We start from the raw sequence: 19,614 nt of genomic DNA on the forward strand, positions 1-19,614 counted from the left end.
CAATTTCTTCGTCTGTTGAAACCTTTAAGATTTTTTCTCAGTAGCGTTTTGTTTTTATAAATGGACGCAACACCACTACTAACCGTGTATGAAATAATCCCCGCCTCCCTTCTTACCTAATATGGAATATAAAGGGACGTAACACCACTACTAACCGTGTATGAAATAAGCTCCGCCTCCCTACTAACCTAATATGAAATATACACGGTCTCCACGCGGACGCTTTTAACCTATCATATTCCTAGAAATGTATAGGAGGTAAGATAATAAGTCATATCAAGGCAATATGTGTTTTATAAGGAACATTGAATAATATAAACTGCTGAAGCACGGATTAGGAACATGTTATTTATCAAGATAATAGTCCACTGGATGACTGTCATCTTAAAAGGGCAAACTATTTTGACTATATGACGAACAGTTTTGTCCATACCACTAAATGTTGGATTGTTAGTGGAAAGCCTAAACAATATCTTTGGCTTATGTGTGACTTTTTGCCATAGCGTTGTCCGTTTATTTTTGATCTATGGGTTAGAATGTCCTTCTGGTCTCTTTCCATTAAAACTGCACCAGTTGTTAAGGTTACAAAATGTTTCACACGAAGATGTCAATATATAAACTTTTTTTTATTAAGTTTGTGTTAAAAGGGAATTCGAATAACAAATAGTAATTTTAGTGCTTCTCGGATTGTTGAAATACAATTTAGTTCGTCGTACGTTCATGAATATTCATGACATGTAACCATTTTTCCGCTCTTAAAACCCGTGCGGTCACCTTTCTGACCATCGACTCTCGCTATAGCCTAAAGAAGACACGTGTATTCACGGATGATTTAATGTGAATTTTTAATTGGAATTATGATATTATTGTTTTTTGTTTGTATTTGATACATACAGTGATGTGTTATATAGAATTAAAGAGGTTATAGCGAGTAGCACACCTACATTATGTCATTTTTTCTTTGTTAAGGCCATAGAATATAATTACTTTATATTCGGACGGACGTAGTGAGGGAGAATATAACTAGAGTATATATTTATATTATACAATATTCAAAGTCTGATGAATGTTAAGTCATGCGTTATGTATTATATAGAAATTGTTCAAATCAATATAAATGGGTGACTGTTCACTATCGTAGGTCATTTAAAGATGTCTTTTCATCTCGTAATCATCTGTTTTTACAATAAAAATAGCGATGTACACACAATATATAATAGCTATTCGATTAGCTTACTCGTTTTGTCACTCTAATATCCTGTTTACATTACGAGCAAACAGTATCATTCAAATTAGTATTTACACAGAAGTTCAATTGGTGTCGTCGTCCTGTTTTGCGTTAAATCAAAGCAATAACTTTAGAAACAGAAGGAAATTAAATGATTCTATTTAAAGACTCGTATTAGTTAGTCTATCATGCTTATCTGGAGTTGCGTTTGAAATGAGCCATTGGTATAACATTAACACAATATGAATTAAGTCTGTCAATTGGAATGGCAGATAGAAACTTATCAATTTCATCTACATGTTTAAAACAGAATATTGATGTTGTTTTCGAAAGAAAAAAATGTTTCTTTTTGCAATTTTATTAAGATGTAAACAGTCTACAAATTTGCGCAGGTTAGTATCTTTTCTGTTCTTTGTTATAATAATCATTCACTTCTTATAAATACTTAGTGTTGCAACCATAAAACTAAAAATTATTGCAATTTGTTTTATTTGTTTTCATATATAGAAAAAGAAGATATGGTGTTCTTTTCAATGGAACAGCTATTAACTAGAGACCAAATTATAAACTGTAGTTAACAATACGACCTTTATCAATGAGCAAAACTAATACAGCATAGTCAGCTATAAAAGTCCCCGAAATGACAAATGTAAAACAGTGCCGATCAATCTTATTAATGTACACAAATAAAATTTAAAAAAATATCACCAAGATAACGGCAAGTGTTGTTAAAATGATGAAATGAATGCAATTATGACGGGACTTACTGAGTTTAGTTATTAACTGTGATTCATAACAGCACAAAAACAAGTTTTCTATCAAAGGTGCAAAATTGCTGTGAAGTTGTCGAGGAAAAGCACATGATGTGATTTAAAAATACAATTTTATGTTAAAATGCCTTGCGATTGTTGTAATCCCGTCAAAAGTAAGGATTCTCATGAAACATATATGCTTTAAAATTATTGCATCACATACTAGTATTTCTGTATCATATATTAGAATTAAGTTTAAAAAAAGAATAACATAGAAATATTTTAATTGCTGCCCACTGCCAGAAAACTGCTGAATAATTGACAGTTAAATAGTTAATTGTTTGTATTGCCATTTAACGTATCAGTAATTTTATCAGTAGTATTTAACAATCAGTTGCTATAGTATTAATGAGGCTTTTGGCCCTGTTATATGTCCTCGGTCAGTAATAATGGCGTTGCCTCGGGCCATTACAAACTTCCTGGACCATTATTACAGACCTTGGGCATATAACAGAGCCATTATAAAAACACTCATTTCTTAAAACATTTATCAACCAACTGAACAAAAGTGTGTGTTGCTGCCACTCTAACTCTTTTATTGACAGTTTAGTTTGAAAAAAAAAAAAATGTAATTCACCATGATTTTATAATATACCAAATATCCAATATATTAAGTTGAAAGAAGTTATGTGTTGAAAAACAGGATGAACAGTGATCCTTAATATTTTTCTTTAGTGTTGGTTGATGGTTACTAAATTAAATAATATACAAAAACGTATTTCCTCACTCTTTACAACGTAATGTTATTAAAAGTAAAATCACAAAAATACTGAACTCAGAGGAAAATCAATTCGGAAAGTCCATAATCACATGGCAAAATCAAATAACAAAACGCATCAAAAACGAATGGACAAGAACTGTCATATTCCTGACTTGGTACAGGCATTTTGAAATGTAGAAAATGGTGGATTGAACCTGGTTTTATAGCTAGCTAAACCTCTCACTTGTAGGACAGTCGCATCAAATTCCATTATATTGTCAAAGATGCGTGAACAAAACAAACAGACACAATAGGTAAAAATGTCAAAAATAGGGGTACAGCAGTCAACATTGTGTTATCATCTTAATCACTATAAAAACAACAAATGTAACGAAGAAGCACAAAAAGGCATACATCAAATTAACGTCCTCATTTTGATTATATTGTACGATTTTATTTGTCTATGTAACATGCACCCATCAAGGAAGGAGGGTTTTGAGTACTGGTGTAAAATTGCGTTTTTAAAATTCGCACAGGTAGACATGAAATAATTTTGTTTAACTTTATTAAAAACCCTAACTGGAATTAATACAGACAAATTGGGCATTAATACAGGGCAATTACAGAAAAACAGGACATTACAGAAAAAAAAACAGGGCCATTACAGAAAAACAGAGCCATTACAAAAAAAAGCAGGGCCATTACAGAAAAAAAAAAAACATCCATTACAGAAAAAACAGGCCTATTACAGAAAATATGTAATTTTTAATAAACAGTCATTTTTGGCAATAATGTACTTACTTGTTTAATAAAAGAAAGTAACATTCACCTATGAAATTACCTTTGAACCAATATCGTCGCTAACACTAGACTTATTGGCAAGGAGAATGTATTTTTTTTGTTAATTGGACGCTCTAATATAAAATATATTTTAAAGATCTCTGATTTTCTACTCAGATGTTAAATATATGTACAAAAAAGACGTTGGCTTTAATAAAACCATATTTAAGTACTATACAAAATCATTAGAACATATTTTATTTTCGGTACGATTTATACAGCTTATAAGTGTATTGAATATATGAATTTCCTATTTCTGAAATTAAATATATATCGTTTTTTAGATTTTTTTCTTTACATGTTTGTTGTGAGGTTGCTGTTTCATTTACTTTCAGCACAAATCGTCTTATCAAAAAACTTCTCTTAATCCTCAAGCATACAATTACCAAAAGTATTGACAAATCATAAAATCATATAACTGTTAGACTATATCTACGACTTCAGGTTTTTATTTATAAAATATTTAGATGTTGGAAACGAACTCTATTCACTTCTTACAATGATGTGAACAGTTTTTTTGCAAATTAAATACTTTTAGTGATAAGATTGTAAGTTAAGAAATATGTTGAAAATGCATCATATGATCATCATGCTATTTTAACGTATATCTACAATGTATCGTGAAAGATCATATGTGATCATTGATAAAATGTCTTTTCTGTTTTTATGCATATGTTATCAATGATGTTTGAAGAAGCTACTTCATACAGGATAACCTTGCATATATTGCTCTTCAAATAGTAAATAAAGAAACGAGAGATACAAAAGGAAAATTCAAACTTATCTTGGGGCTTTGATAAAAGCCTTCAAATAAGTCACCTTAAAGAGGTTATCAAGAGATTAAGCCTTTCGACAGCATATCCTTTAAGACTGGAAACAAACCTACAAACGGTATAAAATCCGAATAATTCGAAAATATTTGACATTCATTAATTAATTGGGACATTGACTATGCTAAGATAATCAAATTAGCCTCACAGACCTCACAACGAGCTGTTTATTTAAACTTCTTCACAAGTTTATGACATATATATATGTATAATTGAATGGCATTATTACGGGAAACGTTAATCTTCAGCTTTTCTCTCAACGATCATTAATCTAAACTTTAGTGGAATGAATAAATAAGTTCAAATCTACACAGGAAGACTGGGCTGGGGATACCCTGAGGGACGAAACAACTTTTTAATAGCCAATTAGGTAGGAACTCTTGGTTGTCATAAATGTTGTTATCAATTTCATGTTGGTTACAAAACCAGCATAACACCAAATGAAATTGTTGATTCAAACATTTTAATTGCAGTCACTAAGTTTTTCGTAATAAATAACATGTATTTACTTACGTAATATTATGATATAATGATCAATATTAGTCTTAAATGTATTAACTTTTTTCGTTTCTGGTTAAGGGTTTAAAATTTGAAATAATGCCATAAAATAAGATGATTAAAACACGAGTAAATACATTTTGTTTTGGGTAGGTGTAAAATATTTATTAACTCAAATTCGCTGATCAAATTTGAAATAGAAATTAATATCAAGACAATGCCTTTAAAAACAGAGCATAATTAAACACGAAACAATGCAGGTTTTTTTTAAATCCTCTCTATCTCTTTCCCAGTCTCGCACTGGCTTTAGAAGTTTTTATAATCGTTCACAGCTTTATTTTCCCTCTAATTCAACGGTATTATAACATGTCCCGACTTAAGTACTTTCAAGAAAAAAAAAAACATTTTGCGCCCGACATTTATTCAACAGTTAAGATATAATTTAATTCTAGAAAAATGTTTCATTTAACGTGTAGAATCCATCCTAGTAATGTGTTGTGCAGGAAAAAAAGTAACAATGAATTATTTATTTAAAATATGCATACTGTTAAATGATTAACCCTTTGATATTTCTATAATTAACCAGAACACTCATTGTGTTATATAATTAACGGAATGTTGTCAACATGACTAACTTGGTGAAGGGAAACATAGTTTTGTTGTACTGAAGCCTGAATGGTTTTCTTTATTTATATCGTTTGGTACTTTTCCGTTTGCATAAAGTCTAGGATAATTTGTTTCTTTATTTATTTTGTGTTGTAAGTTTTGTTAAACAATTCGCTTTGAGAATAGTAAGAGTTGTCGATATTTGCTGTATCAATTATATATATTTGGAATATTTATGTAGTTTTTGATCAATTTTCTTGAAATTTTAGTTGGACGATTTTGATTGATTATATAATTTTTTTTTGCATTGTTTCGTGTCTTTTAAGTTATGTCTTATTAATTGAGTGTCTTGTTACTTATGGTATATGCAAATTCTAATGTTATTTTCAAAAACTAGACAAGTAACTGCACATGAAATTAATAACCTTCGTATTGAATCATTGATAAATGGATAAAATGTACTTATTGATGGGTTTTATATGACAGATTTCGAGAACTTATTAAGGGATGGCGTGATGAGAAGTCATAAATGTGCAGCATGTTATGCTTTCTCTGACTAGGATTGATTTGTCTGCAGTTTTACAGATAATCAATGCGAAAGTAATCTACATTATTCAGTTTGTCAATTCATTTCTTTATATATCCTTTTAAATTGTTCGTTGCCATCTGTAGACAAATGCAATTAACTGTGTAAAGATTAGAAATACAGTATGGACATGCTGCATATTCCTGAACTATAATGTCGCCATTCATTAATAAGTTCCCGATATCTGTAATATTGAGCCCTATAAAAACTTTAAATAAGCAGGAATAAAACTCAACTGCCATACTCCAGACTTGGCACTATTGATTTGTTTATCAAGCAATGATCCACCAAACTTAAAAACCGAAAGATGATGTGAAGTTCAGCTAGCTCTAAAACCAGGTATAATCAACCATTTCTACATAAGGAAATGTCTGTTGGATTTCATTATTCTACTTTAGTCTGTTCGTCTTTTCTTTGATTATAATGGTGCTTTTACGTTTCAACAGGCAGTTTTCGTTAACTCCTCGTTTTTTCAAATAATCAAAAAGTAAGTTCTATCTTAAGACTCTGTAATAGTTCTTAACTGATATATGATTCATATAAATGTGCCATATACACAAAAACAAATCACATCTTTTCGTCAAACAATTAATTTCGCCTAATTTTGAGCTACACAAAAATAATATTTTTTTTTTCTTTTTGAGAGAAAAATAAATACTGTTTTATTTATGATATTGTTATAAGCTAACAATAATTACGTAGAGATTATGCAGTCATTCCAATTCCAGATCAGTCGATTTTGAACCAAGATGCCCAGTGAAGTGTACAGCTAACTATTCAGACACATTATGCATAAGTATGACATTTGTTATCTTATAGTTACTTTTTTCTGACATCTAAACAGAATTAAATTCAAAATGACATACACTGTAACATCATTGGCAATGGCATTACTTGTAATGTTAAGGTAAATCAGGTCATGTGTAGGTTAAAACGACTGATTCAGACTCATAGCAATGTCACTGGTGTTCTTAAAATAATTGCCACATATACTGTAGATGTATTTACAAATTCTCAAGTTTGCAATATCCTTTAACTTTACCTTCCGCTATTTAGATGATGTTTTTCACTAAACAATTCAAAATTTGGTGACTCTGTTCAACGAATCTATCCCATCGAACTATAGATGAAGGATACTACAAATACAGTTAATTTTGCCCAATATCTTGACTTTCATCTAGAAATTGACAATGAGTGTCGGTTGAAGACAAAATTTAATGACACATTGTGACCTTCCATTTCTATAAAGCAACGGTTGAAGACAAAATTTAACGACAAATTGTGACCTTCCATTTCTATATAGCAACATTTGTCGTGCATGTTGCTATATAGAAATGGAAGGTCACAATTTGTCGTTAAATTTTGTCTTCAAGTATATATTTCCCAATTTATACAATATGTCCTTGCTTGAATTTCCAATCATGATTTCCTTAATTGAGGGTTGCTGATCAAAAGGAAGCTAGTGAACCAAGAGTCCCAAATGGTGAAGTTGAAATGAATTCATCTATTTGTAAATATAACGGACGCCATCAAGAGTTGGCTCACGGATGATATCGGATATGTTCCTTATGTCGTAACTACCATCCCCTTTCCTTGTCACGATTGTGTCCTACCGAAATAGACTATTTACCGAATTTGTAAAAAAATAAGCAACACGACGGGTGTTACATGTGGAACAGGATCTGCTTACACTTCCAGAGCACCTGATATCACCCCAGTTTTTTGGTGGCGTTCGTGTTGCTTAGTCTTTAGTTTGTTGTGTTCTGTGTACTGTTTGTCTGTTTCGTTTTTAGCCATGGCGTTGTCAGTTTATGTTTGATCTATGAGATTGACTATCCCTTTGGTATATTTCGTCCTTTCTTTGATGCACTAATTAAAAAAGAAAAATGGCAATAGTGTTTATTTCAACACTTTTTCTAAACCACAGGTATGCAACACCGATCTCAATAACTGAGATGTCAAATTTAAACTACATGGTAATACCTAAATGTAGGCATTTCTAACTATTTTAAAGCTTGTATTATTGATCTTTCAAAAGTTGTTAAATGAAAGTATTTAGTCGCAAATGAAAAAAAAAATATGATTAGCTTGAACAATTACCATTGTTTGGACAGTTAAATGTATATTAGATGTTCTCTTCGATTTTTTTTAAGTTTCCCTTCAATAATACTTTTGTGTTGCTTACCTGAGTAGCAGCTGTAGATAAGCAGCACATGGTTCAATACAATGATGAATGTAAAGTCCATTAAAACATATATCCAACGACAGATTTCCTAATATTATATATACATATACATGTATTGCTGTACACAGATATCATATCAAATGATATGAATGAGCATTATCCCAGTCTAGTTAAAACCATCACAATATATATATCTCCTCAGTGCAGTTGAAAAAACATAGTGAACAGAATAAACAAACTGTCCAACAATCAAAAAAGTCAGTCAAATAAAAAGATATATTTCCTGTACTAATAAATCCCAACTTTACTTTATTTTGTGTTTCTTTCCTGAACTTCTGTTTTTAATTTTCAGACTCGATATGTTTTTCTCTGCTAGTAAAACCGTTTTCAACTTACGTTACAAGAACTAGAAATATAATTACATTAAACATGTTAAAGTGTTTATAAAAAAATAATCAAGTATGTCACATCTGAAGTTGTCTGCACAATATGTGTTTGTAATCCCTTAATTTATATATAATTGTTTACACTAACTCTTAAACGTTTGGTCTCTATCAGATAAATGCACTTAACGAATATACGTCCATTTATAAAATATAAGCTTGAGATAGACAATACAAGAACGTATATTAATCGATTGTGCCCTGATGAACTAGACAAATTACTTTATTACTGATTACAGCAATGTTAATCATTCCAATGACAAAACTTGACACTATTCACATAACAAAAAAGAAAAAAAAATCGTCACATTGTCTGGTTTTCATTAACACATGTAATTATCATTTGACTTATATACATTTCTCTGAATCGAATAAGTATATTAATTTATAAGAAATGTTTCATATCTAACATGTGAACATGATCAAAGCTTTTACAGAAAAAAAGCATTTAATTCTGATAAATACATGTTATGCTACAATCATGAAAGTTCGAGATGTAGAAATTTTTCATTTATTTGTCCTTGCATTATTGTGGCAACACATGCTGACATGAATGTTGGAAAGTCTGTAGGAAAACAATATAATTTCGGATAGTTTATCAATTGTTCCGAGACAATCAAAAGTACGGATTTTCATGAAACATACAAGTTGGTTAATAATGTTACACATAGATCTTAAAATGTCATCTTTTAAAATACTTATTCTTTTTTAAAACCATGCAGTTTTTCTGAGTCTCACTTCAAGCTGTTTTTATATTTAGTTTTGATGCAATACTTATGATGAATTGTGTATCTCATTCATCTTAAAATGAAATCATTATCTGTTTTTCTTTCATACGATTCACACGATTTGTATTACATATATCAATTTAGCATTAAATGAATCAACTTTGTTTCAACTTGAATCAATGCTTAATATTTGGCATTAATTCTTCATGCTTAATCAAACTACCAAGGTATTTATCAGCTCACACATTATATTTAGAATTGATGAAAGTTACTGTTGATGTTACGGGTGTCTGCAAGTTGTGATAACTCAATTCCGTGTTGTTTTTATAAAGGGACATAACACCATTACTAACCGTATATGAAATAAGCCCCACCTCCCTACTACCTCCTTATATGGAATATAATGGGACGTAACTACTAACCTAATATCAAATTTACACGGTCTTCACGCGGACGATTTTAACCAATCACATTCCTAGAAATGTATAGGAGGTAAGATAAATTCTTTTACTATCCAATATTACAATAATAATCATTCAACTTTTATAAATACTTATTTATGTTAAAATCATAAAACTACAAATCAATTTTTTTAATTTGTTTTCATATATAAATAAAGAATATTGTGTGTGATTGCAAACGAGACAGCTATTCACTAGAGACTAAATGAAACAGCAGTTAACAGTTATAAAACAAAACTTTACGACAAAAGAGATGATTTCAGCTTTCCAATTGTGAAACTTTCTATTTCTGAGTAGCAACATTCCAGCAGCACCTGCATACGGTGTATAAATCTCCCAATTGATACGATATTCCCGTGCTTGCATTTCCTATCATGATTTTCTTGATAGAGGGTTGCTGCTCACAAGGAAGCTATTAAACCAAGAGTTCCAAATGGTGAAGTTGAATTAGAATATTACCGGATTTGTTATCACATAAGCAACACGACGGGTGTCACATGTGGAGCTGGATCTGCTTACCCTTCATGAGCACCTGAGATCACCCCTAATTTTTGGTGGGGTTCGTGTTGTTTATTCTTTAGTTTTCTATGTTGTGTCATGTGTGCTGTTGTTTGTTTGTCTTTTTTTATTTTTAGCCATGGCGTTGTCAGTTTGTTTTAGATTTATGAGTTTGACTGTCCCTTTGGTATCTTTCGACCCTCTTTTATAGGTCGCCGTACGACACCCAACGATGATCAAAACTCATACCGCATAGGCAGCTATATACACCCCGAAATGTCAAATATATACCAATGCAAACGAGCCCAATTAATGTACAAATAATAAACAAAAAAAAAAAAACAAAAAAAAAAAAAAAAAAAACAAATATCACCAAAATAGCGGCAACATTTGTTAAATTGACCAAATGCATGCAATTATGAAGGGACTTTCTAAGCTTGGTCATACAATATGATTTATAACAGCATAATTAAACAAGTCTTTTATTAAAAGTGCGAAATTTGCTGTGAAGTTTCCTTGAAAAGTACGTACTGTCATGAAAGTTGAATTTCATTAAGAAATATTATTCTATATTAGAATGCTTTCATCCATTAAAATTACGAATTCTCACGATACATAAATGTTATGTAAATATTGCAACATATTTTTAGTTACATAGTATGCTAGTGACCTTATTTGGAATTTACTGACCCCATATATACCGTATTACGTCACTAGCACACTATGTGACGAATTTATCTTACCAACTATCTTAACGTGCACAATTCAGACTAGTGACCTATCAAAATGAGCAAGTCTTCAATACAGTTAGCATTAACATAATTAAGAAACTACTTCCTTTGATCCTACAAAAACAGATGCCAACAACGACAACTTGTTAGATTTAAATGTGTTTTATGAATTTATTTCACTTGATCGTCACTTTCTTTGTCTGTTGAAACCTTTAATATTTTTTTCAGTACCGTTTTATTTTTCTAAAGGGACGTAACACCACTACTAATCGTGTATGAAATAAGCCCCGCCTCCTTATTAACTTATATGGATTATAAAGGGACGTAACTCCAATACTAACCGTGTACGAAATAAGCCCCGCCTCCCAGCTAATCTAATATTAAATATACACGGTTTCCACGTTGACGCTTTTAACCAATCATATTCCTAGAAATGTATAGTAGGTAAGATAATATAGCATTCCTGTATCATTTGTTGGAATTTTCTTAATGCATATACAAATAAACTTTAAATAAGAATAAACCAGTCATATTTTGATTACTACGCAATGCAAGACAAATTATTGTACGATTAAATAGCACTTAAGTGAAATTTTCCATTTACCGTATCAGTAACATTGTTGGTAGTAATTTACAATCAGTTGCAAGCAAGTAACATGCACAAATCAAGTTACTGTTGACCCAATAGCTTCGCTAACATTAAACTAATTGTTGCGGCCCTTATGTAAAAGTAATTTTAATCCATCTCTGATTTTCTCATCAAATGTTAAATATGTTTACAAAAATAACATTGTTAATGAAAGCTTTAATACAATCCTGCTATGAGCATTATGCAAAATCAATAGAATTAATTTTATATAGTATTCTCGGTACGATTGTTATAGCTTATCGTATTGAATATATAAAATAATCATTTAAAAAAAAAAAACTATATGTCATTCTCCAGAATTTTTTGTTCATTTTTGTTGTAAGGTTGCTGTTTCATTTACTTCCCGTATTGACAAATCGTAAAACCTTATTGCTGTTAGAATATATTTACGACTTCAGATTTCTATTTATAAAGCAACAGCTGTTAGAAATGAACTCTGCACTTCTTATAATGATATGAACAGTTTTTGTGCAAATTGAATACTTTTTTGATACGATTTCAAGTGCACACTCCGTTAAGAAATATGTTGAAAATACATCATATACTTATCATGCTATTGAAACGTATGTCTACAATGTATCGTGAGAGGTCATATGTGATCATTGATAACATCTCTTTTCTGTTGTTATACATATGAATGATATTAAAAGAAGCTACTTCATAAATGTTTACCTTGCATATATATCTGTTCAAATAGCTAGACGTAAATAGAGAAACGATAGATGCAAAAAAGACATTCAAACTCATGTCGGGGCTTCGATAAAGGCCTTGCAAAAAGGTACATGAAAGATGTCATTAAGAGATTAAGCGCTTCGACAGCATATTGTTTAAGATTGGAAACAAATTTAACACGGTATAAAACCCACATAATTCGGAAGTTTTCGACATTTATTAGATTAACAAGTTAAAGACCATCTAATTAGCGTCACAAAACTCACAACGAACTGTTTAGTTAAACTCCTTCACCAGGTTATGCAATATATATTTATAATTGAATGGCATCATTACAGGGAAACGCTTATCTGTGGCTTTTCTATCAACGATCATTAATGTAAAATTTTCTGGGATGAATCAATTAGTTTAAATCTACACAGGTATATTGTGGCTCACGCAATGTTGACCATAAGTTGAAATAATTGCTACTTAAATGAAAATTTTAGTAGTTAGTTTATAATGTATGTGCAAGGAAATGTACCAGTTGATGTGACATTCACTTAATTAAAAGTGTAGACGATATTTTTCGACAGGTTACATAGAATAAATGCGAAAACTAATACCATACAGTATCTAACTTTAGAAGAACATGTACTATTTTACAAGCTCAAGTCTATTAAAGTAATCTGGATATATTGTCAATGAACTACAATGGACATTTATTTGCGCCAACACATTAAAAAGTTATTTGATAAAATATTGACAAAATAACCACGTTTGTATAAAATCCGGTATCTAAAACTGACAGAAACCAATTAAAGTTTGAAAAATGATCGTTGCTCTGTTTTTAAAAAGTAAGCTTTTTAAAAGACTACCTTAAATGTATTATATAACAAAGAGATTAAAAATAACAGAATAAATTGAAGGTCCTTTTCTTTGTTTTATAGATATAAGAAATTGGAAAAAAGTAAGAAATTGTCAAAATGTTTTATAATTTAATATTGCCCGTGTTTTCAATCAAAAACTATGGACAAAAAACAAAGAAAGCACGATATAGCGGACACATTGTTTAAAGGTACTAAACAATTACAAGGAGAGATTTTAAATTATCTCACTTAAGGTCAAAAACAAAATTAACAAGCATTTATCATAAGCGTTGTGATCCTTCTCTCTTTCCTATTGCTCATCAAATCACCTTTTTCTTTCCCTTTATCGATAAACACAAGAACATTGCTCAGGAGTGTTTCAGACAATGTGCATCAATTTCTTTTTTAACAAGGTCCTATACTTGGTGTCAAATTGTAAAAAAAAAGTTTGTTAAAAGTCTTTGATTTACTAAGTTTCATATAGGCCAATCATATTGTTGATTTTTTGTTGGTCGTAATGGGATCGAACATTAATCGCATCTATATTTTTTAATGGATATTTTGATAAGTATAGTTACAACGTGCACAATTCTTAGTTTTCTTATTATAGCAGTTCACTCTTAAGTTGATATCAGGGTTATCCAGTCCAATCTAGTATACAGCTGAAAAAAGAAACTTTCTATTATCCATGATCTGCAACCAAAAACGTTTTCACAAAAGACCAAAATAATTAAGATCTACATAAACTTATCATACATAACAGGATTAAATTTGTTTGTATTGACGTCCGACGCGGGTTTCGTCTACTCAAAACTCTTTAGTGACGCTCGAATCACAAAAAGCTTAAAAGGCAAAATAAAGCACGAAGTTGAAGAACCCAAGATTCAAAAAATATTTTGTCAAATACAGCTAAGGTAATCTACTTCTGAGGTAGAAAAGCCTAAGTATTTCTAAAATTCAAAAGTTTTGTAAAATGTTAATTCATAAAACAGACCATATCAAGAATGATTCATGTCAGCACAAAGTGAATTAAAACTTCACCAGCAGTTGAATCGACCCAGTGGTTGTAAGTTACAAATGATGATCACTGAACGAACCATGTCTGGTGTCCTTGTAAACTGTTGTTCAATAGGTAATTGAGAAGGAACACTTGATTGTCATGAGTGCTCTTATCAATTTCATGCTGGCTACAAAACCAGCATAACATCAAATGAATTTGTTTGTTTTAACTATTTAATTGCAGTCAGTAAGTTCTTCGCATTAAATTACATTGAGATAAAACTTGCGTAATATTATAATAGAATACTTACTTGTAATATAAAATGTACTAAGTGTTTACTTATCTCTGTAGTTCTTCATTTGATAAGATTTGAAATGCTGCGGTAAAATAAGATTATTGAGAATCGAGCAAAATGCATCTAGTATTTTCAGAACATACTTAGTGTATAATATACAATTTGTTCTTTTATGTACATTTTATAATCTATGAAAAACGTGCGGAAGATAATTTAGATTTTCTACTATTTCAGTTAAGCCTTTAAGGGTGGCATTGTTTTACAAGGATAGATGTATCTTTTGATATGAATATTTTTAAGCGTTATGGATATGCAAAACATGTCATCTCTTCAAATTGCTCTCAATAGTTATCAAAGGTACCAGGATTATAATTTAGTACGCTAGACCGGCGTTTCGTCTGCATAAGACTCATCAGTAACGCTCATATCAATCTTTTTCTCCATCCGCGCGATAACTTCAAACGTTTTCGTCTGTATGATTTTTTTTTTAAATTTATATATTACTGAAAAATTATTACACCAGGGTTTTCGATATCACAAACTAGTCAAAACATTTACTCAATTTTATCACCGGTATAAGAAAATAATTCTTAAATATAACTCAACATGCAGACATCTTATACGTTCAGGTATTTCACATCCAATATTTTATGGTAATATTCTTTATAAAGTTGGACGATTCTTTACAAAAATGTCAGTATTCACTTCAAAAGCTTTTAAAACCTTTAAATAGACTTATTAAGAAGGGATATAGTTACGATACTATTGTCAGGTCATTAAAAATTGCATATTTTGGCTTAGATATTGATTCACTTATAGGGTATTTGCACCGGAACTAAACACATTGATTTTTTTTAAACAGTTGTTGGCATGACATGGGTTTTATTCTTCTCATATATTTTATGACACTATTATACTAAACCCCTAACGGGAGGGATTGTGCCTGATATTCATATGATGAAGACATAATCTTTCAATCAGTTTAATTGAGGTCTGAAGCTGGCATGTCAGTTAACTACTAGCAGTCTGTTGTTATTTATGTATCATTGTCATTTTGTTTATTTTCATTTGTTACATCTTCTGACATCGGACTCGGACTTCTCTTGAACTGAATTTTTGTGTGCGTATTGTTATGCATTTACTTTTCTACATTGGCTAGAGGTATAGGGGAAGGGTTGAGATCTCTTAAACACGTTTAACCCCGCCGCAATTTTCGACTGTCCTAAGTCAGGAGCCACTGGCCTTTGTTAGTCTTTTATGATTTTTAATTTTAGTTTCTTGTGTATAATTCGGAGTTTAGTATGACGTCCATTATCACTGAACTAGTATACATTTGTTCTATGGGACTAGCTGAAGGACGCTTCCGGGTGTGGGAGTTTCTCGCTACATTGAAGACTTATTGGTGGCCTTCTGCTGTTGTCTACTCTTTGGTCGGGTTGTTGTCGCTTTGACACATTCCCCATTTCCATTCTCAATTGTATTTCTAATATTTCACAGTATTATAACATTTTCCAAATAAAGAACTTCGGCGAAACAAATACTATTGCATTTATAAACATTTTTGAGTGTAATTTCATTCCTCGAAAAACAGTATTGCATTTAACTTTTTGATTAATGTTAAATGTTTATGTTGTGTAAGTCAACCATTCATACTGTTTAATGATTGTTTCATAGACAATCATGTAATTACTTATACATTTTACTGTCTAACATTAACGGAATGTTGTAAAGTGGACTGACATGGTGAAGGTTACCATAGTTCTGTTGTACTAAAACGTGTATGCTTTTTCTTAATTAAATTGTCTCGCCATGTACTACTAATAAATAATTTGTTTATTGGGTTATGTTGTGTTGCAACCTGTGCTCATATTGCAAGTCGGTATTTTTTGTATAACACACAGTAGCATTATTGATTAAAACTCTGAAAAATTTGTACAGCTTTTAGTTGGCCGATTTAGTATTATTACATTATATACATTTGTGCCTTGCGCCTTTCTTTGAATCTTAAAATGATTTCCTTTCTTTTAAGTGTCTTGTCATTTTCTTTTCATTTAAAGTTACTGAGCATGCAATTAAACACACTTCGTATTGAATCATTGATAAATGAATAAACTGTACTTATTGATAGGTTTTTGAGGCTCGATACGACAGATTCCTATAATTTATTAAAGGATGGCGTGATTAGATGTAATATATGTGCAGCATGTTATATTTTATCTGCGTAGGATTGATTTGTCTGGAATTGTACAAATAATCAATTCCAAAGTAGTTTTCATCATGGTCAGTTTGTCAGGAATTTACAACATCTATGTTTGTGCATTTACTTTATTTATCTATGCCAAAATTCTGTTCGTTGCAACTGATAGAGAAAATACAAATTAGCTATAAAAGAAATATAACTACAGGGGACACGTTGCATGTTTATGACATATAATTACCGAAATAATTAATAAGGTCTCAAAATATGTCATATCGACAATATAAAACCCCTCAACAAATACGAATGAAAAACAACTGCCATACCTTGATACAATTAATCTTTTTTATCAAACAGCAGTTTTCAAACTTCTCACAAAAACACGATAGAAAGTGAAAAGTTTAATCAGCTATATAACCAGGTTCAATCTTCAATATCTACAGAAGGAAAATAACGGCTAGAAAAAAAGGTTTAATTCTTCAAATTCTCAAACCGAGCATTTGCCATTTTTAATTAACATGATTTTATCGTAACCTTCCGTCAAATCCAAAGTTGACATTTCGTAACTAAGGAGCCGCAACGTTGACTTGCTGAAATTAGTAAATATGCAAGTTATGCAATAGAATAGAAAATAAAACAAAACCTACCTCAGAAATCAGTTGTGATACAATATCAGGGTTTCCGCTGGCGGTCGCCATTTTCGCAATATGCGAAAAAATAATAATTGTGGCGATAAAAATTCGTCATTTGCGAAAGAATTTGGCGAAAGAAATATATTTAACGATTTATTTTCCTCCATCTTGTTTATTTACTTTTTTTATAATATTTCTATACTGATATATGACCCATATAGATGTGTCATATACAAGAGCAAAATCTCTTCGTCAGAGAATTAAATTGGCCTCATTTTGAGCTATGAACAAATAAAGGGTGTTTCCATTTCAGAGAATATAAATACTGTTTTATTGATGATATTCTGTATATGCTAACGATAACAACGTAGAGATTATACATTAAGTCAAATTCCATAGCAGATGATTTTGAACCAAAATGCAAAGAGAACTTGACACCTATCCTTTCAGACGAAATAATGCATAAGTATGTATTTTTTTATATCTTTATTCAGTTTTTTTCTGACATCTGAACTGAATAAGATACAAAATGACATACCCTATAAATTCATTTTCAATGACATTACTTGTAATGCTATGGTAAATCAGATCATGTGTAGGTTATAACGATTGATTCAGACTCATAGCAATCTAATTTGTGTTCTTAAAATAATTGCCACAAATACTGTAGATGTATTTAATGCTCTAATTAAAAGTAGAAAAATGGCAATACTTTTTATTTCAACACTTTTTACTCAATCACAGGTATGCAACACCGATCTCAATAACTGTGATGTTAAATTTAAATCAACATGGTATATACCGAAATTTAGGCATAGCTTACTGTTTCAAAGCTGATATTATTGATCTTTAAGGTCAAAGTTAATGAACCAACGTATTAAGTTGCAAATAAAAAATTATAAAAAAACTGATTAGCTTCAATAATTATCATTGTTAGGACAGTAAAATGTATATTAAATGTTCTCTTGGACATTTTTAAGTGTCACTTCAATTAAATGTTTGAGTCGCTTACCTGAGTAGCAGCTGTAGACAAGCAGCACATGAGACAAGAGAACTTTGAATGTAATGTCCATTAAAACACATATCCAACAACAGATTCCCTAATATTATACATACATTTACATTTATTGTTGGCCACTTATATCATAATCAAGGAAATAGAAGAGCATTGTTCCAGATTAGTTTTTAAACCATCACAATATAAGTATCTCATCAGTGCAGTTGAAAACACAATGAACAGAGAAAACAAACTGTCCAATAATTATATAGTCAGTAAAATGAAAAGATATTTTTTATGTACTAATATATCCCACCTTTACTTTATTATGTGTTCTTTTCCTGAACTTCTTTTGTTTAAATTCCAGACTCAATATGTGTTTCTCTGCTAGTAAAACCTTTTTGCAATTACGTAATAAGAACCAGAAATAGTCTCCAATGACTTAATAGTGTTAGTAAAAAATAAACACGTATGTCACATCTGCACAATAGGTGTTTATAATTCCTTAATTCAAATATAAGATTGTTTACACTATTGTATAAAACGTATGTTTTCTTTAACAGTAAAAATGCTATAGTATTGACGAATATTTATTCATTCATAAATTATGGGACTTGAAATAGGCAATAACAATCTTGTGCTAATCGATTGTGCAATGATGTATCAGTAAATTTATTGTATTACTCATTATAGCCCATTTCAATTTATTCACATGAAAAACCTTGAAACGGTTCACATTTCAGGAAAACAACAACATGTCTTTTAAACATAAATAATTATCAATGACATACAGACATTTCTTGGAATACACTTAGTTCATTCATTCGAAATGAGCAGACGCGCTTCATACTAAAATGTGTACATAATAAAATCTTGTACAGACCTATAAAATTTTAAAAAGAAGCATTACATTCTGACAATTACATGTTTATGTTATAACCATTAAAGTTCGAGTTGTAATACATTCTCATTTATCTTCCTGCACATTATTGTGACGTCGTCATATGAAGCACCTGCTACAGAGGACTAAATGACATATTCTAAACATTAAAGCATGAAACAAAATAAAGCAGGTTCCAACTCATACAGGCAAATGTTGCAATTAAGTTGATTTGCTCTTTTCGAATTCGTTTAAATTGATTCACATTTTGTCATGTCAGAGCCATTGAGGCTGCCTA

General features: G+C 30.6%; 1 protein-coding gene across 2 annotated transcripts in view; it reads right to left on the reverse strand.

The window, feature by feature from the left end:
- The window catches only part of LOC143083357 (uncharacterized), a 141,133-nt gene that overhangs the window by 63,832 nt on the left and 57,687 nt on the right, over nt 1-19,614 (reverse strand). The window contains exon 1 of one of the 2 annotated variants that reach the window (XM_076259611.1): nt 18,452-18,568. The exons of the other annotated variant lie outside the window; for it this stretch is intronic. Coding sequence (XP_076115726.1) covers nt 18,452-18,512 — 61 coding nt within the window. The 5' untranslated portion in view covers nt 18,513-18,568. Of the gene's footprint in view, nt 1-18,451; nt 18,569-19,614 lie in introns of those variants that run through there. 2 annotated transcript variants of the gene reach the window in all.

This window comes from Mytilus galloprovincialis, chromosome 7 (assembly GCF_965363235.1).
Source record: "Mytilus galloprovincialis chromosome 7, xbMytGall1.hap1.1, whole genome shotgun sequence".
Classification (NCBI taxonomy): domain Eukaryota; kingdom Metazoa; phylum Mollusca; class Bivalvia; order Mytilida; family Mytilidae; genus Mytilus; species Mytilus galloprovincialis.